Source organism: Trachurus japonicus, chromosome 6, assembly GCF_045865225.1.
Source record: "Trachurus japonicus isolate A0001 chromosome 6, Traja_1.0".
Lineage (NCBI taxonomy): Eukaryota > Metazoa > Chordata > Actinopteri > Carangiformes > Carangidae > Trachurus > Trachurus japonicus.
Window position 1 is genome coordinate 29,791,254 of NC_140912.1, and position 25,515 is coordinate 29,816,768.

A 25,515-nucleotide genomic window follows, 5' to 3' on the forward strand; every position below is an offset into this window, starting at 1 on the left:
CTTATGTATATAAAATTTGGATAAAATAATTAACAAATTAATCATATAAAACTGAGAATTTATTTTTTTATCATATTCAGTGTAGCCAAACAAAACATATTTTTAATTTTTGCACCTTTCCCAGCTGCCTACGTCATTGAGAGGCGACGTACAGGCGTGTTTTTGTGGTGTGGTACTGCGCATGCGCAGTGACAGGAGTCCTTGGCTACTCGGCCTGCTGTAGGTGACTGATCCTGAGAGGGGACACAGACAACATGCAGAGCTGGACACAGTTATACCGCTCTCTGGCCACGGTAAGCACCCACTTTTTTATATAAACCCACACACCTGTCCGCGTTGTCCCGGTCCCGGTCCGGTTCAGACTGGTTTCATCCGCTGCCGGAGCCCCTGGTTCCCGGTGGTTTTCGTCCCAGACGCCGCCGCTCGGGCCCCGGTTAGCGGCTCAGCTAACAGCTCCGTCCGGTCCGGAGAGGACGCAGCACCAGACTGCACCAGGAAAACAGTCAACCCAGACTTGTCGCGGTTATTGTGAACTAAATATATTACTCAATATCTTATGGATGTGACGTCCAACTTCATATGTTTTCATCTTTAGGTCGGCGTGAGTAAAATTAACACAAGTCCCATGTTTTAACAAAATACCGACTTTTATTTTGGAAGATCCTTTAAAGAGAGAGCGAGCGTTAGCTATGTTCGTAATGTAAACAAATCGTCTACGTATTGAAATAAGTCACAATTCTGTGCTAGATTAAAATGTTTTTATTAACATTAAAGTTTAAGTAAGTGTTTGTTGTTATTTTTCTCTCCCAACAGGGATGTTAGCAGGCTAAGCTAAGCTAGTTAGCCCTGGTTACCCAACACTTGATTTAAAGTTATGTCAGAGGCTCAGCCACTTTTTGGGACGACGTCAACACCTTCCTCCTGTCTAATTATCCCTCCACATTTAACTCTACGTTCAGTATCAACCTTTCTACATCATGTTTCTATGTACTTAAATATGTTTACCTGCTAACTGCTATCATCCAGCAAGGCTAAACAGTTGTCGGTTCAGTTCCTACCTGACACTGACAGCTCACATGTTTTGCTTAGTTTTTTCCATACGCTTAAGTATTGTGTTGTGTATTTGCAAAGCTTTAAACTGTTTAACTATTTCTTTCATTATCTCGATAATTGTAGTGTGTTTTTTGTATATGTGGGACCCCAGGAAGAATAACCATTGCTCTTATAATGAAATAATGGCTAATGGGGATCCTAATAAATACAAAAATAAACATTTTTTTTGCAGCTGGATGTTTTGCTAAGGGAAAAATACATATTTTATTTGTTTTTGAAATGATCAACTCCTTAGACTTTGTTGAAATGTTATTACAGTGTTTCTTCATAGTGTCATGTGTACTCCAGTATTAATCGTGTTTAAAGCCAAGGAAACATGAAAAAGCTGCTTGTTTTTGCCAAATTATGTTTTTTTTTAACTTGGGGTTTCCCTTTATTTTTAATAATAAGTAATTAATGTGTCCTTTTAGGTATGTTGTCAGTCACTGAACATCTTCCCAACATCTAGGCTATTTTCTTTTCTTTTCACTGTAGTTTTGTAGGAGGAGGAAGTTTTAGTGAAGGAAATGCAGAACAAAAAACAAAACAATCACGTTAATGTGGAGCCAAGAGCCCACATGTGAAATACCGGTACTTTAAATAGACACTTGTTTTCAAAGAGATAGTAAGAAGGAACAACAATCCCTTTATTTTAAAGGGAAACCGGTTTGATTACCTCGACTCGACTACTTCTAACCATTTGTTTGATTTTCAATGCTGTAAAATCTTGTTCTGTCACTGTCTTTTATTTTTTTATGGATTGTTTCCTGTTTTTTCCTCACTTGTGTCGTCCTGTTTGTGTCACAGCGGAGCCACCACCTCCCCTGCAAACTGCACGGAGCGACAGCTGTGTCGGTCCGAACCTACGCTGACAAAGCAGCAAGTAAGACGACTGTAAAACTTATCACCTGTTTCTGCATTAATGAGACGTTCGCTGATGAACTTTAGCCACAAGTTTGATAGTTGTTGTTGCCCCTTAAACTGAAGATACTGGACTGACTTGTAATGAGAGGTTTGTTCTTTAGCAGGAAAGGTCACACAAAGTTTTCATTTTTCATATTGCCTTTTGTTTTTAATTATTTTGGAGTATTTTATTCGCTTAATTGATAATCAGCAGCAGAAGTGACAGGAAATTAGGAGAGAGCGAACCAAGCCTCCTTTTTTTTTGCAACAGTAAGGCAAATTAATGTTTTGTATAAAACCATCTTCACAGTGAATAAATATATTACAAGCAAATATTATAAGAAAATACAAATCAACACAGAAAAAAATACTCAAATTGGATTCATGAGGATAAATGGATAAAAGTTATCTTGTTTTATTTTACTATTGCGTTATGATTTCTTGATTTGAGGTGATTACTATCATTAAAATTGCTACTTATCCTTTTAATTAAATGTTTATTGTCCAGTGTTTTAAAAAAAATTCTAAAGATAAATAAACTTCCATCCAGAGTTTAGTCGGAGCAGCATCTTTAAAGTATAAAATATCTAAATTAACATAGCTCTACTACTGTACCAACTACTCCTAGTGACTGCTGGTGTACTTCCTGTGGCTGTGTCACAATAAGACTAACCTGATTTTGACAGCAAAGTCAGACTTTTATTGTGGAGAGTTAATTTCCTGTATCCCCCCCTCGCTGTCTTATCTCTTTGCTCTCTTTGTGATTAATTGTGTGTTAAAAGTTGCCGTGTTGTTTCTCCGTAGTCGATGCTGACGTCACAGTGGTGGGCTCCGGCCCGGGCGGCTACGTCGCTGCCATCAAAGCCGCTCAGCTCGGCTTCAAGGTGACGACTCGCTTATCTCTATCTGATTCGATAATTTACTGTTTCATTATGTAAACACGTCTCGTCTACTGATCCCAGGTCAGAAAAGTGTTCAAACATTAATGCTGACGATGCATTTCCTCCTACAGACAGTGTGTGTTGAGAAAAATATCACGCTTGGTGGAACCTGTCTCAATGTCGGCTGCATCCCTTCAAAGGTAAAGAACATACGTTATTTCAGTGACTCTGTGCATCCCATATTATCATTACAGATATAAAAATGCAGATTTTATTCTTATATACTTATGACAGAGTGATGATGTTTGTGCACACCAACAGGATGCTCAGAAACTGCAGAGAAGTGGAGGAGTACTTCCAATACACTGAGCATCACCTCTTGTAGAGCAACATTTTGAATGTATAGTTTATAAACAGAATTCCTACGGTTGATTATTGATGGATATTTTGTGTTTTCAGGCTCTGCTGAACAATTCCTACCTGTACCACCTGGCTCATGGCAAGGACTTTGAAAGCAGAGGCATTGAAGGTAAGAGGCTCCACCTACACTAAAGGGACATTTTAGAGAATAGAGAAGCTCGCTGGGGTCAATGAGATGCTAGAGTGGCTAAACGTCACTTTTTTGTGAAAAAGTTCTTAGAGAAAAATGCTAACCCTAATCTTCTGCTTTAAAATGATGGTAAACAGTTAATATGATCAAAATAATAGGTGACAGTGTTTCCTCTAGGATTTTTTTAAGGAGTGGCGGAGTCCATTTCCACTGAATCAACATCTTTTTTTCTTCCTTTTTTTTTTTTTACCGCAACATATGGTTCACGTCATGATAACTTCTGTGTTTAACCACCGTATTCAAACTTCCACAGTCCATAGTTGTCTTTGTTTGATAGCCTAGCCTACTTCAAGAGACTTTGGTTAAATAGGCCTAACCATGGACAGCTGAGCTCCTACACAGGATCGTTCTGCTGTGTCGTCGTCGTTTCTTTTGCTTTTCCACTAGCACTCGAGCGCGACGTCCGACACGAGAATCAAACCCGTCAATTTTAAAAACACACCGGCAACAGCGACCACTGATCTGTAGCCTACTGAGACTGTTATTCTGTCACCTGAGTTAAAGGCCCCATGCTGTGCACTTTTCTCTGGGTTTATTTACCTGCTGATATCCCTAACAAGATGTATCATTGGTTTTGAGTACCTGTGATCTGCTTAATATCGTTTATCCTGCCCCTTTCTGTTGCCTCTTTCTGGAGCTCTAGCAGGCACAGGTCATTTAGCCAATCAGAAGAGAGAATGAGAACCTCTCCTCTGATTGGCTGACTGTTTTTGAGTGGCATGTGGTCGGGCCAATCACAGGCAAGTAACTGAAACCTAAACTGCATTCATAAAAATGTTTCATGCCATGGGGCCTTTAAAACACGCTGTGGTCTGTCATCGAGGTTCAGACGAGGTGCAAAGAGTAGATACTGAGCAAGATAGTTATCTGTAGTTCACCTTACTCGACAGTATCCGACCCAATGCAGGACTCTGCTGTGAAGGTGGAGACATGCGGCCGTGGTGTAGTATTTGCGACAATAAAAGAAAAAAAGAAGAGAGAAATTTGAAGGAGCGGCGGCTAGGATTTAGGAATAGCGGGCCGCCACTCCTAAATGAATGTAGAGGAAACACTGGCTGATAGCAATCTAGGTTTAAGTGTGTGTGTTTGTGTGTTTCAGTTTCAGGCGTGTCGTTGAACCTGGAGAAGATGATGGCTCAGAAGAGCGGAGCGGTCAAAGCTCTGACCGGAGGAATCGCACATCTATTCAAACAGAACAAAGTCAGACTTCTTTCTTTTCTTTCCCTCTCTTCTCTCTTTCAAAGTCCAAATCATGACATAACCATCCTTGTCTCACTCCCTCTTTTTTTTTTATTATTAAACTTCCTCAGGTGACCCACGTCAGCGGGTTCGGCAGGGTGACGGGTAAGAACCAGGTGACGGCCACAACAGCAGACGGAGGCGAGCAGGTCATCAACACCAAGAACATCCTCATTGCCACCGGCTCCGAGGTCACGCCCTTCCCCGGGATCCAGGTACGGCTCAGTCTGCACCGTCACAGACCGCCACAGGCAGATTAAAGGGATAGTTCAACATTTTGGCAAATTGGCCCATTGCCATAACCCCTATAGTTTTAGCAGTAGGTTTGTTACCTTTATTTGTCGGTGCAAGCTATTTTTTATGGCAACCAATTTGCTATTTAACTATCCCTTTAAGATTGGGATTTATTTCCTTTTTACAAATATTTGTTTCATAATCTGTGGAATAACAAAGGAGCTGTTCATAAGTGTTGTAAATCCCTGAAGAAATGTGATGAGATCAGCGCCAAACTTCATTCCTTTATTCACCAAAGAGGCTCATTTTAATTCTCCTGTAAGTCATTACTTACTGTTTTTTTGTTCCTGTGTTCTCTTAGATCGACGAGGAGAGCGTTGTGTCATCGACAGGAGCGCTGTCCCTGAAGAAAGTGCCAGATGAGCTGATTGTGATCGGAGCTGGAGTCATTGGAGTGGAGCTGGTCGGAATCTCCTTGAACCCTTTTTTTTCACCAATTAAAATTCATATACTATGTTTTAAAATCTGACCAGTGTTTCACCTCCCGTCCTCCAGGGGTCAGTGTGGCAGCGTCTGGGCTCCAAGGTCACAGCCGTGGAGTTCCTGGGCCACGTGGGCGGCATGGGCATCGACATGGAGATCTCCAAGAACTTCCAGCGCATCCTCCAGAAGCAGGGACTCAAGTTCAAGCTCGGCACCAAAGTCATGGGAGCCACCAAGAGGCCCGACGGCAAGATCGACGTGGCGTGAGTGAAACGCCGACGCTCTGGAGATGTCGACTCAAAAAAGTGGTTACAGGACTGACTGACTGAGTGTGGTGTTTGTTGACGTTGTTTGATTGATTGTTGTTGCAGAGTCGAGGCGGCGGCCGGAGGGAAGAACGAGACGCTGACGTGCGACGTGCTGCTGGTTTGCATCGGCAGACGACCTTTCACCCAGAACCTCGGCCTGGACTCGGTCGGTATCGAGCTGGACAACAGGGGACGTATCCCCGTCAACAACCGCTTCCAGACCAAAGTTCCCAGGTAACAACACAGCTTCTCTCTGGAGGTCGGTGTCAGCCAATCAGAAGAGAGGAGGAAGCTCTGAGCCTCTCTTCTGATTGGCTGACTGTTTTGTGAGTGATCCAGAAAAAAATAACAGAGCAGATTTCAGAATAAAACACTCAGAGAAACCAAATCCTGCAAGTCGTTGGATGGATGGTGTGTCCAGGTGGTGAGGGGGCGGGGCTTAGTTGTGACATCACAAAGTGACAGGAAGTCCTGACGGCTGGTTTTAAGGCTCAGTTTCTGAATACAGGCTGTGTGCATTTCTCTGTGGACTGAGGCTTTGATATTTCACAGTATTAATATAGAACCTAGAGCTGCTTTATAATCACACTACACATGGACATCTACCTTTATACTGTACGGAGCTTTAACACAAACATCTACCTTTATACTGTATGGAGCTTTAATACAAACATCTACCTTTATACTGTATGGAGCTTTAACACAAACATCTACCTTTATACTGTATGTAGATATGTATAGTTTTGTTTTTTTTTTAAGTATATTTTTTGGCCTTTTTGCCTTTATTTGACAGCACATAGTGAGATAGACAGGAAAGGGGGAGGCAGAGAGAGGGGGAATGACATGCAGGAAAGGTCTGCCCGAAGGATTTATTTCTCAACACTGTTTTTCTTTTTTTCCTCCACTCTCAGTATATATGCCATCGGTGACGTGGTTGCTGGGCCGATGTTGGCCCACAAGGCCGAGGACGAGGGCATCATCTGTGTGGAGGGGATGGCCGGAGGCGCCGTGCACATCGACTACAACTGTGTTCCCTCTGTCATCTACACACACCCTGAGGTGGCCTGGGTGGGCAAGACAGAGGAGCAGCTGAAGGAGGAGGTGAGAGGAGGAGGAGGAGTTTAGGTCCAGTGTTTTCCTTTGCTGAAGGAGAAAATACAGGAAGAACTGAAGCTCCTTTCCTGATGATTTAAAGGGATAGTTCAACATTTTGGCAAATTGGCCCATTGCCATAATCCCTCTAGTCTTAGCAGTAGGTTCGTTACCTTTAATTGTCGGTGCAAGCTATTTTTAGAACAGCGGAGCAGAGCGGCGAGCTGCTCAGAGCTACGCTACGGAGGCTCATGGGATTTCTTGGTTTCCCTCATCAAACTCATCAAATACACAATTCAGCAACTCCAAAACACTCTGGTGGACGAGTTGTGACCTGCACATTCACCACGCTATGAGATAATAACAGAACGTTACTAGACAGAGTTGTTTTAGAGGTAAATTCATGCAAAACGGCTGATGCGCGTTGCCTTCAGGGGCAGTTTTTCAGCAAGCAGTCTCTGCATTTACTTCTAAAACAACTCTGTCTGGTAACGTTGTGTTATTATCTCATAGCGTGGTGAATGTGCAGGTCACAACTTGTCCACCAGAGCGTTTTGGAGTTGTTGGATTGTGTATTTGATGAGTTTGATGAGGGAAACCAAGAAATCCTATGAGCCTCTGTAGCGTAGCTCTGAGCAGCTCGCGGCTCTGCTCCGCCGTTCTAAAAATAGCTTGCACCGACAATTAAAGGTAACAAAGCTACTGCTATGACTATAGGGATTATGGCAATGGGCCAATTTGCCAAAATGTTGAACTATCCCTTTAAATAACTGAACCAGCTTTTTAATCAGGATGCTTATTGTTTGTGGGTGTGTTTCACATCTTTGGCCACATGATGGCAGCGTTTCTTCACATTGAGCCTAAAAAATTAACAAAAACAAATCCTCCGTCTCATCCCTCTCTCCTCAGGGCGTCCCGTACAAAGTCGGAAAGTTCCCCTTCGCCGCCAACAGTCGAGCCAAGACCAACGCCGACACCGACGGCCTGGTGAAGATCCTGAGCCACAAGGAGACGGACAGGATGATGGGAGCGCACATCCTCGGATCTGTAAGAGCAGAAACAATCGGAGCGAGAAGACGAGCCGTCGACCTCAGACCTGATGAACTGAAACCTGGGTTTTTCTCTCTTTCTTTGTGTGTGCGTGCGTGTGCAGGGAGCAGGAGAGATGATCAATGAAGCTGCTTTGGCCATGGAGTACGGAGCTTCCTGTGAGGACGTCGCCAGAGTCTGCCACGCCCACCCCGTACGTAATGCACGATATAACACACACACACACACTTATCAGTATACGACACACAATCATATCTGCAGGATACGCACACACACGCATTTGCACTTATGAGTTATGAAACAATGAATAATCTTGATGTGAGATCTGAAGCGCTGTGACGCCCCACGGCCTCGTCGTGGACTTGAACGCACCACACACATTCACACCGATAACTCACAGCTGTCGGATCACGGATTCTCCACACGTTTGTTTTCAACATAGTTATATTATAATTATAATAAGGGATCATTCTAAGTGTCTAATGATGGACAACTATGCTGCTCCTCCTTCTCTTCTTTTTCTTCTTCTTCCTCCTCTTTTCTCCTTTTCTCTCCTGCACTTCCTTCTCTCTCCTCATCCTCTTCCTCCTTGTTCTTTCTTCCCCTCTTTTTCTTCCTCTTCCTCCTTTCCCCTTCTCCTCCTCTTCCTCCTCCTTCTTTCTCTACCATGTGTTCTTCCTCCTCTTCCTACTCTCTCCTCCTCTTCCTCTCCCACCTCCTCCTATTCCTCATCTTCTACCCCTCCTCTCCTCCTCTTTTTCCTGCTTTATCTCCTTGGCTACTTCCTCTTACTTTTCTCCTCTTCCTCCTCCTCCTCTTCCTCCTCTCCCTCCTCCTCCTCTTCCTCTCCCTCTCTCCCCTCTTCCTTCTCTTTTCTCCTCCTCTTCCCCTGGACAACTATGCTGCTCCTCCTTCTCTCTCTTCGTCTTCTTCCTCCTCCTCCTCTTTTCTCCTTTTCTCTCCTCCACTTCCTTCTCTCTCCTCATCCTCTTGCTCGTTCTTTCTTCCGCTCTTCTTCTTCTTCCTTGTTTCCCCTTCTCCTCCTCTTTTCTCATCTCCTCTTCCTCCTCTTCCTTTTCCTGCTCCTCTTCTCTCCTCCTTTTCTTCCTCCTCCACTTCTGTTTCCTCTTACTTTCCTCCTCCAATCCCCCTACTCCACCTCCTCCTCTCCCTCATTCTCCTCATTCTCCCCTCCTCCTTCTTCTCTCTCCTCCACTCTCCCCTTCTTTTCCTCCTCCTTTGCTTTCCCTCCCCCACCCCCTCCTCCCACTCTTTCCTCTCCCTCCTCTCTCCTCTTCCTTTTCCTGCTCCTCTTCTCTCCTCCTCCACCTCCTTGACTACTTCCTCTAACTTTCCTCCTCCACCCCCTCCTCTTCCTCCTCCTCCTTCTTCTCCTCACCTCCTGCTCCCTCTCACTCCTCTTCCTCTTACTTCGCTTCCCCTCTCTCTCCTTCTCTCTCCTCCTCTTCTCCTCTCTCCCCCTTCTTTTCTCTCCTCCTCCTCCCCCTCCTCCTCTCTCACCCTTCTTTTCCTCATCCTTTGCTTCCCCCACCCCCTCCTCCTTCTCTCTCCTCCTCCACCCCACCTTCCTCTTCCTTCTCTCTCCTCCTGCTCCCTCTCACTCCTCCTCTTCCTTCTCATTCGCTTCTCCTATCCCGCCTCCTCTCCTCCTCCTCTCCTCTTCCTCCTCCTCAGACGGTGTCGGAGGCCTTCAGAGAAGCGAACCTCGCCGCCTCCTTCGGCAAAGCCATCAACTTCTGATCCGCCAGCCGCTGTCGCACCTTCGTTGTACATAACAGAAGAGGAAGAGGAGGAGAAACAGGAAGTCGTGCGTCACCTCCCCCTCTGTGTACATCAGCACTGTACCACATCTAGTTCCTATGTTATTTAAATGTTCTCAGTAAAAAAGATAAATAAATAAATAAATAAATGGATGAAGGGGGTTTGGGCGCTTAAATAAACACTGACTTCAGATCAGTCTTTTTGTTTTTCCGCTGACGCATAGTTCAAAGATCCCAGACGAACATGTGATGCACTTACTTACAGAACGTAGACGGCGACATATTATTATTTTTTTGGCTACTGTTAAAGGAAGAGAGGAGGAAGAGGAGGAGTTTTTGTTTTTTCTGTTTTTATTTTTTACAGTGTAAAACAAAAGAAACACGACAAACCTGACGGGGGATCAGAGCGGGAAACTGACACTGCTCAACGATCCACACCTTTCGACTTTCTTAAACGTAAAAGCAGCCCTTCAAAATAAAACGCTGAAGCGTGCTGCAAGAGGATGATCACGAAGATCAATGGTTTATTTTATTGAATCAGTGAAAAAAGTGGGAAACAGATGGACTAAAATAAGATAAGAGAAAAAAAACAACCTTTAAAGTCAGTGTGAGTTCGATGCTGTCGACGCTGCTGCTGTTGGAAACTGTTTCCTGCTCTGGTCGCTCCACTGTGATCGGCTCTGGCCTATTGTTGCTTATCTCACCATATAAACCAATAAATGCAGATTAAAACATTAAATAAAAACTAAAAGTGTTTAAACTTTACCTTCACTCGCACTTTTGTTTTAGTTGTTGTGATGGTGGAGCTGTGTTCACTGCTCAAACTCACTGATTTACCTGATAATAATTCATATTTTAGACCGTATAATAGTTTTATTGACACCTGTGATTTAACAGGTGTCATAGACAGTTAAGTAAATACATGTAGTGAAACGTGCCCTCAAGCGGCCAGGAGAGCAATAGAGTTAAAGAGAAACTTGAAAAAGCTCAGAGTAACGTGATAAAATATGTAGAAAAATATACGTTTCAAATAAACATTAATAAATTAACGACAAATATATAGGAGAAAATATGTTGCTTATAAACACTGTCATGGAGGACACAGTTGGATATGTTGTGTAGTAGATTTTAGATTTAGTTTGTGTCTATTTGTGATCAACAATAGGAAGTGTAGAGAAATTCACATTCATTCAGTTCCTATTTGTCACTGACACCAACTGTTCATATTATAGAGAAACATTCAGTGTGTCACAATAAAAAAAAAAGATAAAAATAAATAATAAATAAAAACAGATGAGAGTAAAACCAAAGTGTTTTTTAAGACTAAATTAAGTTACAGATACGGATGGACCGAGACAAGACAAAAATACACAGAAATGGTAAATTTAAAAATGACATGTACACAAGTATTTTCTATAATTGTTCCTTCCATTTTATTTTTCCTTTACTTTTATTTGTTGTATGGAAATAAATAGTAATATTCATCCTCGGGGGAACCGGAATATCTGGACTGTAAAATAAAAAAATTACAAATGACGATATGATTGGAATGATGAATATCAACCTGCAGGTGGCGCTGGAGGGTCGTTAGATTTAATGTTGATGTAGCCTAATGGTCAAGGAACATCATTATACAATACACAGGTCAAATGGTAGAATCAATAAATTAGAAGATTATAGTTTAAAGTAGAAAAGTTGATCTGATTGTAGAAACTTTATTGACAGGAGTCAGTGAACAGTGTCTGGTTTTAGGTGTTGTTCAGTGACTCCTACTGTATTTAAATAATGTGTGTTTTAGCAGCACAGACTCCACCTCTGTTTGAACACTGTGTGTGTGTGTGTGTGTGTGTTGTGTGTGTCGTACAACAACCTGCAGCAGCAGTAGCAGCCACCACACCTGCTGAACACACACACACACACATTCACACAGCTGAAGACTGAAGATGGCCGACTGAAGCTGAGCAGCTCAGAGTTGAACAGAAACGTCCGACAGCCGCCGAACAAAAGGAGAAGAAATGAGATTAAAGGACAAAAACAGGAAGTGACATCTTTTCCTCTCAGGTACGATCACATCACTGTCATCATCTTTTCTTCCTCTCACACACTCACATGTTACACGTAGCTACAACACATGTCTGTCATGTGTTACAGTCTGACTCTCTCTGGACTTTCTCTGTTTAATCCCAGAAAAAACACTCTCACTGTTTGTCTTTCTTTCTTTCTTTCCTTTTCTTCCATCCTTTAATTTGCTCTTCTTCCTTTCCTATCCTATTCATATCCACCCTTCTCTTTTAATCTATTCTCTTTCTTCTGCTCTATTGTCCATTCTTTTATTTCACTCTATCTTTCTTCCTCCCCTTTTCCATTCTTGCTTTTTGTTTGCTTTAATTTGTCCTTCTTACCTTCCACCCGTTTCCTTTTGTCACTTTTCCTACTTGTTTTTCTTTCTTTCTCTTCCTCCTCTTTCCATTCTTTCTCTCGGCTTCCTTTCCTCCCCTCTTATCTTCCACTCCTTTATTTTTCTCTTCCTCTTCTTTCTTTCCTTGTTTTATCCCTTGCTTCATTCAGCCCCCCACCCCCCGTCCTTATTAATGTTTCTCTTCTGTTGTTTTTCTTTCTTGTTAATTATTCTCTTCTATCACCTGTTACATGTTGCATTACATGACTCTTTCACTCCCTCCCTTTCTCTTCTTTCTTTCCTTATCCCTCACTTTATTTAGTCCCTAGCTCTTTCTTTCTTTCTTTCTTTCTTTCTTTCTTTCTTTCTTTCTTTCTTTCTTTCTTTCTTTCTTTCTTCCTTTCTTTCTTTCTTTCTTCAAAGCTTTTCCCATTTATGTTTATTTCTCTATGCGTCCACCTTTCCTTCTCCTCACCTTTCATTTCATTTTTCTTTTCCATAACCTGTCACATTGTCAATATACCTGAGTGATTGAATGACTGATTAATTGATTGATTGAACACACTGACTCATAACACTAAACTACTTCTCCTCACACTTTTCTTCTGTTTCTTCTCCATCAGTCTTCAGGTTAAGTGTAAACAGCTCGTAGCTGTTTGTGGACGTCACTAAAACAAACATGTTTTCAGCCTGATGATGAACTTTAAAAACCTTTAAACCTGATGCAGCAGCAAGTTGAGCGATATACCAACGTTAGCTTGAGAGTCCTGTAAACCAACATAGTAAACACTTGTATTTGCTAGCCTGTTAGCTTGTGATGCTAATGAGCCTGAAGACTCTCGGACCTGTTTTCCTTTTAATGCAATTGAAGGATCTTTAATCCTGGGCCAGTTTTATAAAGAAGTAGCCACATTTAGACTCACACGCACAAACTTAAACACAAACAGGAAATGTAGCTGATGTCGAAGACGACAGATTAGTAAACATGAATCAATAGCCATGGCTGCCCATGGGCGTAAATTAATTATTAGTTATAACCCCCCAAAAACCAATTCCAACCAATATAACCTCCTGAATCAGGAGTCTTAAACGTGTTTCAGGCCAAGGACCCCAAAACTGATGGAGAGATGGAGCAGGGACACGACTATAAAATTGTGTTAAATATTTTGAAATTAATTTCCCTTCTGGGACTAATAAAGTAATTGTATTTGTATCGTATTCGTAAACTGTACACAGGTTTGTGCATTGGATAATACCCTATTCACAGGTTCATATACATGTTTTTATTTTAGACGTGTTGTGCTGCCATGTTCATTAGGCTGATAACTTTTTTCTTAGCCGAATCACCAACTGCCATCTGTCTGGTAAGAAATAGCTACACGATTGCAAGTGGTGATATGATAAACTGATTGTTAACCACATTAGTCCTGTCAGAATAATGAACAACAAAATACAATTCATGAGTGCAATACCTTTTAGTAATACTGATACTATTATGGGAATACCAAAATAAAGAGGTAAATTAGCCTTTTCCTTCTCCATCCATCCATTCATCCATTGTCCGCCGCTTATCCGAGTCCGGGTCGCGGGGGCAGCAGTCGGAGCAGGGATCCCCAGACTTCCCTCTCCCCGGACACTTCCTCCAGCTCTTCCGGGGGGACCCCAAGGCGTTCCCAGGCCAGCCGAGTGACGTAGTCACTCCAGCGTGTCCTGGGTCTTCCTCGGGGCCTCCTCCCGGTGGGACATGCCCGGAACACCTCACGAGGGAGGCGTCCAGGGGGCATCCTATACAGGTGCCCGAGCCACCTCAGCTGGCTCCTCTCGATGTGGAGGAGCAGCGGCTCTACTCCGAGCTCCTCCCGGGTGACAGAGCTCCTCACCCTATCTCTAAGGGAGCGCCCCGCCACCCTGCGGAGGAAACTCATTTCGGCCGCTTGTATCCGGGATCCAGTTCTTTCGGTCATGACCCAGAGTTCATGACCATAGGTGAGGGTGGGAACGTAGATCGACCGGTAAATCGAGAGCTTTGCCTTTCGGCTCAGCTCCTTCTTCACCACGACGGACCGATACAATGACCGCATTACTGCGGCCGCCGCACCGATCCGCCTGTCGATCTCGCGCTCCGTTCTCCCCTCACTCGTGAACAAGACCCCAAGATACTTAAACTCCTCCACCTGAGGCAGGAACTCTCCCCCGACCTGGAGGGTGCAAGCCACCTTTTTCCGGTCGAGAACCATGGCCTCGGACTTAGAGGTGCTGATTCTCATCCCAGCTGCTTCACACTCGGCTGCAAATCGCCCCAGTGCATGCTGAAGGTCCTGGCTCGAGGGAGCCAACAAGACCACATCATCTGCAAAAAGCAGAGATGAAATCAAGTGGCTCCCGAACCGTACCCCCTCCGGCACTTGGCTGCGCCTAGAAATTCTGTCCATAAAAATAATGAACAGAACCGGTGACAAAGGGCAGCCCTGCCGGAGTCCAACACGCACCGGGAACAGGTCTGACTTACTGCCGGCAATGCGAACCAAGCTCCTGCTCCGGTCATACAGGGACCGTACAGCCCTCAGCAGAGGGCCTCCGACCCCATACTCTCGGAGCACCTCCCACAGGATGCCACGTGGGACACGGTCGAAAGCCTTCTCCAAGTCCACAAAACACATGTGGACTGGTTGGGCAAACTCCCATGCGCCCTCGAGCACCCTGCGGAGGGTGTAGAGCTGGTCCAGCGTTCCACGGCCAGGGCGAAAACCGCATTGTTCCTCCTGAATCCGAGGTTCGACTCTCGGCCGAATTCTCCTCTCCAGCACCCTGGAATAGACTTTCCCCGGGAGGCTGAGGAGTGTGATCCCCCGGTAGTTGGAACACACCCTCCGGTCCCCCTTTTTGAAGAGAGGGACCACCACCCCGGTCTGCCAGTCCAGAGGCACTGTCCCCGACTGCCACGCGATGCTGCAGAGGCGTGTCAGCCACGACAGCCCCGCAACATCCAGAGACTTGAGGTACTCAGGGCGGATCTCATCCACCCCCGGTGCCTTGCCACTGAGGAGCTTCCGGACTACCTCAGTGACTTCAGCTTGGGTGATGAATGAATCAACCTCTGAATCCTCAGCCTCTGCTTCCTCGACGGAAGGCGTGTCAGTGGGATTGAGGAGATCCTCGAAGTATTCCTTCCACCGCCCGACGATATCCCCAGTCGAGGTCAACAGCTCCCCTCCTCCACTGTAAACAGTGTTGGCGGAGCACTGCTTCCCCCTCCTGAGGCGCCGGATGGTTTGCCAGAATTTCCTCGAGGCCGACCGGTAGTCCTCCTCCATGGCCTCCCCGAACTTTTCCCAGACCCGAGTTTTTGCTTCCGTGACCGCCCGGGCTGCCGTCCGCTTGGCCTGCCGGTACCCGTCAGCTGCCTCGGGGGTCCCCGAGCTAGCCAGGCCCGATAGGACTCCTTCTTCAGCTTGACGGCATCCCTTACTTCCGGTGTCCACCACCGGGTTCGGGGATTGCCGCCGCGACAGGCGCCGGAGACCTTACGGCCGCAGCTCCGGACGGCCGCGTCAACAATGGAAGTGGAGAACATGGTCCATTCGGACTCAATGTCTCCAGCCTCCCTCGGAATCCGGTCAAAGCTCTCCCGGAGGTGGGAGTTGAAGACCTCCCTGACAGGGGATTCTGCCAGACGTTCCCAGCAGACCCTCACGATACGCTTGGGTCTTCCAGGTCTGACCAGCTTCCTCCCCTGCCAGCGGATCCAACTCACCACCAGGTGGTGATCAGTTGACAGCTCAGCCCCTCTCTTCACCCGAGTGTCCAAGACATACGGCCGGAGGTCAGATGACACGACTACAAAGTCGATCATTGACCTCCGCCCTAGGGTGTCCTGGTGCCACGTGCACTGATGGACACCCTTATGCTCGAACATGGTGTTCGTTATGGACAGACTGTGGCTAGCACAGAAGTCCAATAACAAAGCACCACTCGGGTTCAGATCGGGGAGGCCGTTCCTCCCAATCACACCTCTCCAGGTAACACTGTCGCTGCCCACGTGAGCGTTGAAGTCCCCCAACAGAACGATGGAGTCCCCAGTTGGGGCACTTTCCAGCACCCCTCCCAGGGCCTCCAGGAAGGCCGGGTACTCTGCACTGCCGTTCGGCCCGTAGGCCGAAACGACAGTGAGAGACCTATCCCCGACCCGAAGGCGCAGGGAAGCGACCCTCTCGTTAAGTGGGGAGAACTCCAACACATGGCGGCTGAGCTGGGGAGCTATGAGCAAGCCCACACCAGCTCGCCGCCTCTCACCATGGGCAACTCCAGAGTGGAAGAGAGTCCAACCTCTCTCAAGGAGTTGGGTTCCAGAGCCCAGGCTGTGCGTGGAGGTGAGCCCGACTATCTCTAGTCGATACCTCTCAGCCTCCCGCACGAGCTCAGGCTCTTTCCCCCCCAGCGAGGTGACATTCCATGTCCCTAAAGCCAGAGTCGTCGTCCGGGGATTGGGTCGCCGGGGCCCCCCCCGCCCACGGCTGCCACCCAAAACACACGGCACCTGCCCCTTATGAACCCTCCCGCGGGTGGTGGGCCTACGGGAGGGCGGGCCCACGTCGCTCGTTCGGGCTGCGCCCGGCCGGGTCCCGTGGGCCAAGACCCGGCCACCAGACGCTCGCCTGCGAGCCCCGACCCCAGGCCTGGCTCCAGGGTGGGGCCCCGGTAACGCCAGTCCGGGCGACGTACACTTCCTTGCTGTTTTCTTCTTCATAAGGGGCTTTGAACCGCTCTTTGTCTGACCCGTCACCTAGGACCTGTTTGCCTTGGGAGACCCTACCAGGGGCATTAAGCCCCGGACAACATAGCTCCTAGGATCATTCGGGTGCTCAAACCCCTCCACCACGGTAAGGTGGCGGTTCAAGGAGGGGCCTTCTATCAAAGTTAATGATTTTGCACTCTAACCCACATTGAGACACATACTCACTTTTTTGCCTCAAAAAAATCCTTATATGGCAGAAATTGTAACCCCCCCCCCCTTAAATATTTAACCCAGAGTTACTTTGTGCTTCTTTAAAGGAAGTTTTTATATTGTCTCTTAAAATGCATTGGTAACATTTGTTATGAATTGGTACTAAACCAATACAACTATTCAACCTCCAAGGCCTCAAACTACCAGAGCTGGTGAAGGCTTCAAACACCTGTTAAACAAATAAAAATGTTATTACGAGTTCGAAGATGCAAAGAACTCCTCCCCTACAAAGTTGCAGTCAAGGAACTTCAGTTAGGTAACCACTATGTTACACAACGGCTGCATTAGGTTCTTGGGTTCGGTTGCTGCTCCTGGTCGCTGAGAAGTTCTTAACCTGGATGGATCTATTGCTCGTCCTCTTGTCTTAATTTCATCTGTGGCTTTGCTTTGTTTACATTTGTGTCTTTAAGTTAAGATTGTGTGACTCTTGTTTTCTTGCTGCAGGCGAGTGGAGTGAAGCAGGAAGTGGGTTTGTTTCTGTGACAGCCAGGCCACTTTGGTTGTTTGAGTAGACAAATAGATGTTTGGAGAGAGGCCTCCACTGATGGCGGAGAGGGTGATGATGGTGATGTGTTTCCCTGCTGATTATAGTGAAAACAGAGCTGGGTGTAGACGGAGGGCGGAGTTGTTTCCTCTCTTTGATCAGTTCTAGGTTGTTTTTAGGAAAAGTTTTCTCTCCCTCTCTCTCTCTGACATCACTTCCTTTCTCGTCCGTTGTTGCTTTCTGAGTGGCTCGGGACAGAAACTCTTTTGTCTCAAGCGAAGGAGCTGGGATGTCGACCTTTCTTTAAAACTCGTCATCAGTGAGTAAAAACATTTCTGTCACAGCTTGAATCCCCAACCACCTTTTTTATCTCAATAGCTATTAAATCTATAGGAATTTTATATTTTCTGGAGGATCTGAGCTTGCTTCATGCTATAAATTAGCTGACTGTATTGACTACCAATATATTTGAATTCTGTCCCCTTTGACTAATACGAGCCAGGTTTGTATCTTATATTGAAGTACGCTAACCTTGTTTTCCAACTTAGAAAATGCCCTCTGCCCCTTTATAACTTTTTATTGAAATAAATGTTTTGTAATCATGAACAGTCTGTCAGGGGAAATTTAATTGTCTCTGGAGCTCTAGTACTGTAACAACAAGTCAGTGTCAGCTAATAAGAAGAGAGGTGGCTTTGAGCCTCTCTTCTGGTTTCTGGGTGATCCATTAAAAAAAGAGCAGATTTCAAGTTAAAGGAATAGTTCACCAAAAAATGAAATTCAGTCATTTGTGACTCTTATATGAGAGTAATAGGGCCCGACACAAAAACGTCCATAAAACTACACAAAAACCATTTAATAGTCCTCCATACTCCTCGTCCACTGCAATCTAAGTGTCCTGAAGGGATATAGTCCAGAGTTTACTGGAAACTACGTCATTTAGGACATTTTTACAGCCTTAACAGTCCTCTATTTGCCTGGGGTGCGAGCTCGCATTCACACCATGCACGCGGACGTGACCAGACTTGCCTCAATGATGTTGTTTCGGGTAAACTCTGGACTATCTCCCTTCAGGACACTTGGATTGCAGTGGACGAGCAGTGTGGAGGAATATTAAATGGTTTTTGTGTAGTTTTATGGACGTTTTTTTGTTGTACCCTAGCTGTTACTCTCATAAAATGTTTTCGTTGGACTACGAACCGGCCTCCCGGGTCTCCAGATGCACTTTGAGGAACAAAAAACTACTCCGGAGTATTCATCAGCATGAGGGTGAATGAATTTCATTTTTTGGTGAACTATTCCTTTAAAACCCTGAGAGAAACCAAATCCTGCAGGTGTTGGATGGGTCCTGGTGTGACATCACAAAGTGACAGGAGGTCCTGACGGCTGGTTTTAAGACTCAGCTTTAACATAAACAACTACCTTCATTGTATGGAGCTTTAATCTATCACACAACTTTGACTTTGGTGGAGAGTTTAGTAAATATCTGATCAATCATACTTGACTTGGTTTTATGGTCTTGAGCAGTAACCCAGAACCAGGGGGCGGGGCTTCAGCCCAGTCTGAAGGAATCAGCTATATGACGCTCTGCAGCAGCATTTGGACTGGTTTCCTGTAACTACACTGTGATGCGGCTTTGTGTGAGCTCTTATGTGGTCAAGATCATTGTCTATTGTCAACATGCAGACACTTATGTGCGTATTTGCTCCCAGCCCTGTTAATTGAACAGTGTTGTTATCAGAGTGTGGATCAGGCTGTGGGTTAATGTGTTGCTGCTGTTTGTTCTTGGTGGAGACGTATGGGTGGAATTTCACTCAGTCACGTCTGTAACATTTTAATGGTCATGATGTTTGTTTGATTATTTACGTCACTGTTGTTAGGAAACCTCCAATCCCCAGTTCAGCAGCTAGGGCAGTGACACTGTTCTTCAGGAAACCACTGCCGGCGTTTCCAAAAGTCTCACTTTTAGGGTCTTGAAAACTCTAGAGTTGGGTGGACGTCATTACATCATGTCAATCATTACATATTAATACAATGAACATCCGGACCAGTCAAAACCTTGCGCTTACTCTCATGAGAGAAAGTTGCCGTATGAAAAAGTGTCAGAACAAGCTCTATGTTTGAATAAAAAAAAATATATATATGTTTCCAATAAGTTTTAAGAATTGATTCAAAGCAATTTAAGGGGGACTGGATACGTAAAAAACCAGGTGATGACTCATTATTCAATTTAGCCTCACATGTAGAACTAACACTGCTGTTCACTTTGGACTATCACAACATGACCATGACTCTTGTTAAGTGCCAAAAATTGAAGGCAACCAGACTTATTTTCTCTGAAAGCCTTATAGGTTCTAAAAAACTGGACAGCAGTTGGAGACAATGGCTTTCTGGTCTGGTATCAACCCATTGTGGTCCTGGCGGTTGTTAAACTACCCCTCATGTGAGTTGTAAGGGTCAGGTGGGGCAAGGTACGGTATGACTCATCAAAAAGTCGTTGTGTCCCCTTGCTATCAAGTTTTTTTTAGAACTGAAGAGGGCTTTCAGATCAGAATTGAAACTTCTTCAAGAGCCAAAAGGAAGTTCAGTTGCCTCCGATGACGATTGAACACTTTGAGTAAAGTCCTGGTGACCATGTGGTTCCTCTCTCGCGCTGTTTCCTGTTCTATCTATTCACTGACTATGATGAAGTATCACAGTCCGGTGTTGTTGACTTCTTCTTCTCCACCTTTTCTGCTCCATCTTGGCGAGTTAACTCTGCATGTTGATCAATAACACCAATGACACCTCCAATGACCACTTGACCCTTCTCTTGTTTCCAGAGCTCCTCATCCTCCCCATCATGTCTCCCGCCCCTCAACCAACACCACACTCAACAGCTAACCCCATCCCCACCACCTACTCCCCTACTAACACCACCGACGACCCAGCTGCTGCCGCTGCATCTGCTGCTGCCAACTTCTTCGAAGACCTGCTGAATAAGATCCCCCGTAAGTCCCCAAACCTCCACCTCCATCCAGCTGCTCTGCTGCCACCTCCGATAAAACCAATCAGGACGTGATCTTTTAAAGGTATAATGTGTAGGAATTCCCCCCATCTAGCGGTGCGGTTGCATATCGGAACCAAGGGGGCAGTTGTCGGCCTGAGAAGTGAAGCTCACTTCTGCGTTCAAAAAACTGCAATGGCAATTGGCTTCCTCTGGAAAGCAGCATTCTCCATAGACCCCCACGTTAAAATCGCCGACTTTACATCCTCAATAAACACGATCAAAGCCTGGTGTCAGCACGTTTTTTTGGTCTCAATCGATAGTTTCTACCCCCGCACACACTCTGAGAGGGGTGAATTTTTTTTTAACTCTACCGTTTTACTGTTATTAGGTTAAAACTCTGGCCAATTAGGGTGCGGAAATGTTGAGTGACAGGTCCGAGCAGCTCCGTGGACAGCTGCTTCGAGGCCAGTGGGCGGGTTCTCGGCCGGCCAATCCAACATGGCGCTGTTCAGGCCGCCATATTTGAGTCACAAAAACGACTCCCGAAAACCAATGGGTGACGTCACGGGTGCTACGTCCATTCTTTTTACAGTCTATGATCGGAACGTATTCTTGATGTTGCATTCACGTGAAATCGGGCAGACGTCAGACAGACAACAGACGCTACATATAGCCTAACAGGATAAACAAGCGTCTATGTAAACAAGTGGTCCGCCAGCACGAGGCGAAACAATACAGGCGTGACAATATGTTGTCATGGTGATGTCGTATTGTTTACCTGACCCACGTTTTACCGTCTTTCTCTGGTGGAGTAAAATGACATTCGGTTGGTTTGTCGACGGCTGTCTGCCTGACTGCACCTGAATGCAACATCAGTGCCTCCGTCCTTCCTCACACTACACAGTGGTGACAGTTTTAACAGGCCGAGCCCACAGCTCCGCTGAGTTTCCGTGGTTACCTACGGTCACGCTGTCAATGAACGTAAAAAATGGCGATGCAACATGGCCACCTCAGTTCGGTGCGTCGCCCACTTGTGTATTTGTAACGACTTGTAACAACTCATTCTAAGGTACGAGAAAGCTTTCATTTGTATGCGGGTGTGATTCGACTTCGGTGAAATACGGATTTATGAAAGACATATTTGATTGTTGCTAATAAAAAGCCAAATAAGTTACACACTGGGGCTTTAATGATCAGAGCAAGTCAAACCTGTTTCTGTGCACACAAGGAGAAACTGTGAACCTCGCCTTCAGTGCAGCAGTGTCTTTGTTGTGTCTTTTTAACTAACTTTAACTAACCTCATCTCCTGCAGTGCCTCGATGGGCGATATATGCCATCTTTGCGTGCGGGGCTCTGCTGATCCTGCTCTGCTGTCTGTGCATCTGCATCAAGTGCTGCTGCAAAGGGAAGAAGAAGAAGCGGCAGCAGAAGAAGGATGAAAACATCAACCTGCAGGGCGTCAACGGGAAAACCACCACAGCTCTGGTGAGTCAGTGTCAATCTGAGTCTCTTGGTACCAACTCCAATGAAATGTGCACAGTTACTTGGTCATAAACAGCAGTTTGTAATTCATCTAACCTGATGTGTTTCCTGTACTGCAACAGGTCCAGCCAGATGTTGCAGATGTGGACTACGGTGCGACCAAGAAGCAGCGAGGAAGGCTGCTCTACTCTCTGGAGTACAATGCTGCCCTGTCTGAGGTGATTCAGCCTTTACAACCCCCCAGATGTGACAGGAGGACCACATCTGGAGTTTTTGTATACTTTGTGTAGAAATCTGTCTACACTCAGTTCTCCAGCTTTATAGAAATATGATGATTATCTCATCAGTAAATGTTGTTACGATGAAATGCTACTGCTACTTCTCTGAGAGAGAAAGAGTTCATGATGTAGAAATCACGGTTCACATTTACAGGCTTTTGTAGACTATGACCCCTGGTCATTTTTGTCCACCTCTCACACTTTCCCAACTCCCCACGGTCAAATAAAAGGTCACTGGGGCCTGGTTCTTGGCAAGGAGGTTTATCTTTGGGTAAACTCTGGATGTCCCGAATTTCAGAATGAAAGTCCATTTTTTGGACCCGTTATGCATTTTTACAACACCCATGACCCTTAGTGGACAAAAATGTCCACCTCCGCCTATGGGTTTTTTTTTAAATGTATTTTAAAGTAAAAAAATTTAACTAACAGATATCACCATGAAACTTCCCAAGTTTATTACTCACATTAAGAGAAATATTTTTTGTATTACATGTTTTGTCAAATTTTATGTTTAAATATGTAAATGAGGCAATATCTAATGAAATATGCGCTAATTTCCAGAACCTAAATCTGAACAATGGATAGAGCTACTTTCAAAATTCTTGTTTTATTTTGTTGACATATTAGAGTCAGAAGTGTTCACTGAGGAGATTTGGGATATCTCTTTTTTATCACTCTGTAAATGAGACCAGCCCTAAAGCCCATAGAGCCCCCATAGAAATTTGGTGTTTTTGCAGCAAAAACAACTGGGCCAGGAAGGGGTTAAAAATGTTGAAACCCATGTCAAAAGTGATTTTCATGTTTAGTCAAGACCCAGCCCTATATGTATCACAAATATTTTGGGAGTAACTGATGTCTAAATTTTGTCCAGGGGTCATGGATGTGGTACAAAGTTGTGTTCCTTAATATTTGTATTTTATTTCATTTTTTACAGTGCATGTATACATGGATAAGATTTGGGTTGGTCTAGTTGCAGACATGTTTTAAGTTTGGGAAAACAGACTCTAAAAGGTTCATGTTGTGTTGTGTTGTGTCTCTGCAGCTCATAGTTGGGGTCAAACAGGCCGACAACCTCAAGGCCATGGATCTGGGAGGAGGCTCGGACCCGTACGTCAAAGTCTACATCTGCCCCGACAAATCCAAAACCTGCGAGACCAAAGTGTTCAGACGTACGCTGAACCCCGTCTTCAACGAACAGTTCAACTTCCAGGTAGAGTAGCAGATAGAGTCAGACCTTCACAGTCAGAGAGATATGTCCAATAATAGAATTGGTATAATGAACGTTTCCTATGCGCTTCTGTGATTTGTGCATTTTTATGGCACAAAAACAACTCGTCTGTCTCCGTTCACTCTGTCTTGTCTTTCTGGTTTCTTGTTTTCCCAAAAGTAACCTTTCGTTATGTTGAATCATCTCATGCATCTAACCTTGAAGGCTCTTTCCTCAGATAACCAAGTCCTCGCTCCTGAAGTCGACGGCGGTGATGAAGGTGTTCGACTTCAACAGATTCTCCAAACACAACATCATCGGCGAACTGAGGGTGCAGCTCTGCAACGTGGACTGGAACCACGTCATCGAGGAGTGGCAGGACCTCGCCGAGCCCGTCAAGTTCGAGGTAGACGATCAGTTCTTCTTCCCCCGAAAACCAGGAGCCAAGTTTCATATCAGTCCAGTAGTTGAGAGTGAATACATTGTATGAATGTGTTGGTGCAAAGGCAGGAGTTTTTTTGCTTTATTGCCAATGAAATGTCAACTAAATATTTTGTCCGCAGGAGGAGGAGCTGGGAGAGATCTGCTTCTCCCTCCGTTATGTTCCCACGGCCGGAAAACTGACGGTGGTGATCCTGGAGGCCAAAAACCTGAAGAGCATGGACATGGGAGGATCCTCAGGTTTAAAATTTTGCATGTAATTTCTAATGGACACCAGAGGATGCTCAAATTTTAATTTTTTATTTGCATGCATTTTTTTTTATTAATTGACATTGGGGGATCCTTAGGTTACATTTTTTTAGTTTTAAGCAATTTAAAAAAAGGCATGTTTTTGCAGTTTTTATTTTTTGCCATTCAAAACAATTGCATGTAATTTTTAATGTACACCACCAGAGAATACTCAAGTTTTAATTTTTTATTTGCATACATTTTTTTTATTGGGGGATCCTTAGATTTTTTTATTTTTAACCACCTTTCTCTTCTTGTTACATGTATTTTTTTCAAATGCAGTATAGATTTTAAACACCAGATTCGGGTCTGAAATCAATTTAAGTCCAATGAATTGTTCATTCTTTATCCATGTAAGATTCTGATAATCATTTAAAAAAATATTGGTGTTTTATCTTTAGATGTTTTATGTTTTTATATTGCATCTTCCTAATCTTCAATTTTTTGCATAATTTCTACAGAAATTCATTTTTTATGCAGGAATTTCACATGCATAGCTTCAAAATCATTATAAACATGTAATAAATTATAAATATGTTTTATCTTTATAATTTACGGTATGTTTGTAACGATTTTGCTCCATGTTGTTGTTTGTAGATCCTTATGTGAAGGTGCAGTTGGCCCTGGATAAGAGGAAGTGGAAGAAAAGGAAGACGTCCATTAAGAAGAAGACATTGAACCCGTATTACAACGAGTCCTTCACCTTTGACGTGACGTTTGAACAAATCCAGGTGAAAATAAACAGATACACGATATGCTATTAGCATTGGTCTAAAGAGAATTAAAAATTGTTAATAATGGCAATGGAAGTGGGATGTTTTACAGGGTAAAAATTAACTGATGTAGTTAGTAGGGTTTTTTATTTACATTTTTAGTGTTTAGGTATTATAAATCTCCCATATCAGCACTTATTTCTGGACTGAAATCTTTTTAAATCTGCTGTGATTGTTCTTCTTGTCCTCAGAGGGTTAACCTGGTGATCTCAGTGTGGGACCACGACGCCATGACGCGAAACGACGCCATGGGGAAGATCTTCCTGGGCTGCGACGCCACGGGGAACCAGCTGAGGCACTGGGCCGACATGTTGTCCAACCCGCGGCGACCCGTGGCCCAGTGGCACAACCTGCTGACGGCCCAGCAGGTCAACTCCACCCTGGCCCTGAAGAAGAAGATCCCCCTCCACAGCAAGATGCCCTTCTGACGGACACGTTGTCCTCTGGCCCAGGATCAGCCCGGTTCTTTGGCCTGAATCCGGTCCGACATGTGGATCAAT

At 44.8% G+C, this 25,515-nt stretch overlaps 2 protein-coding genes across 2 annotated transcripts; both read left to right on the forward strand.

Annotated features, from left to right (window-relative positions):
* The first annotated feature begins 191 nt into the window (after positions 1 to 191).
* dld (deltaD) lies at positions 192 to 10,444 on the forward strand. The gene is made up of 14 exons (XM_085780193.1): positions 192 to 293; positions 1,900 to 1,975; positions 2,800 to 2,879; positions 3,008 to 3,076; positions 3,336 to 3,405; positions 4,586 to 4,686; positions 4,797 to 4,940; positions 5,321 to 5,422; positions 5,515 to 5,705; positions 5,814 to 5,984; positions 6,662 to 6,851; positions 7,752 to 7,889; positions 7,996 to 8,085; positions 9,588 to 10,444. Exons 1-14 carry the CDS (start codon positions 255 to 257, stop codon positions 9,651 to 9,653), a joined length of 1,527 nt encoding a protein of 508 aa, XP_085636319.1. The 5' UTR covers positions 192 to 254; the 3' UTR covers positions 9,654 to 10,444.
* A 7,354-nt stretch (positions 10,445 to 17,798) lies between these two features.
* Positions 17,799 to 25,509, forward strand: syt8 (synaptotagmin VIII). The gene is made up of 9 exons (XM_085780170.1): positions 17,799 to 17,879; positions 20,380 to 20,547; positions 21,859 to 22,031; positions 22,151 to 22,246; positions 23,349 to 23,516; positions 23,752 to 23,919; positions 24,077 to 24,194; positions 24,840 to 24,973; positions 25,207 to 25,509. Exons 2-9 carry the CDS (start codon positions 20,400 to 20,402, stop codon positions 25,441 to 25,443), a joined length of 1,242 nt encoding a protein of 413 aa, XP_085636296.1. The 5' UTR covers positions 17,799 to 17,879; positions 20,380 to 20,399; the 3' UTR covers positions 25,444 to 25,509.
* The last annotated feature ends 6 nt before the right edge of the window (positions 25,510 to 25,515 follow it).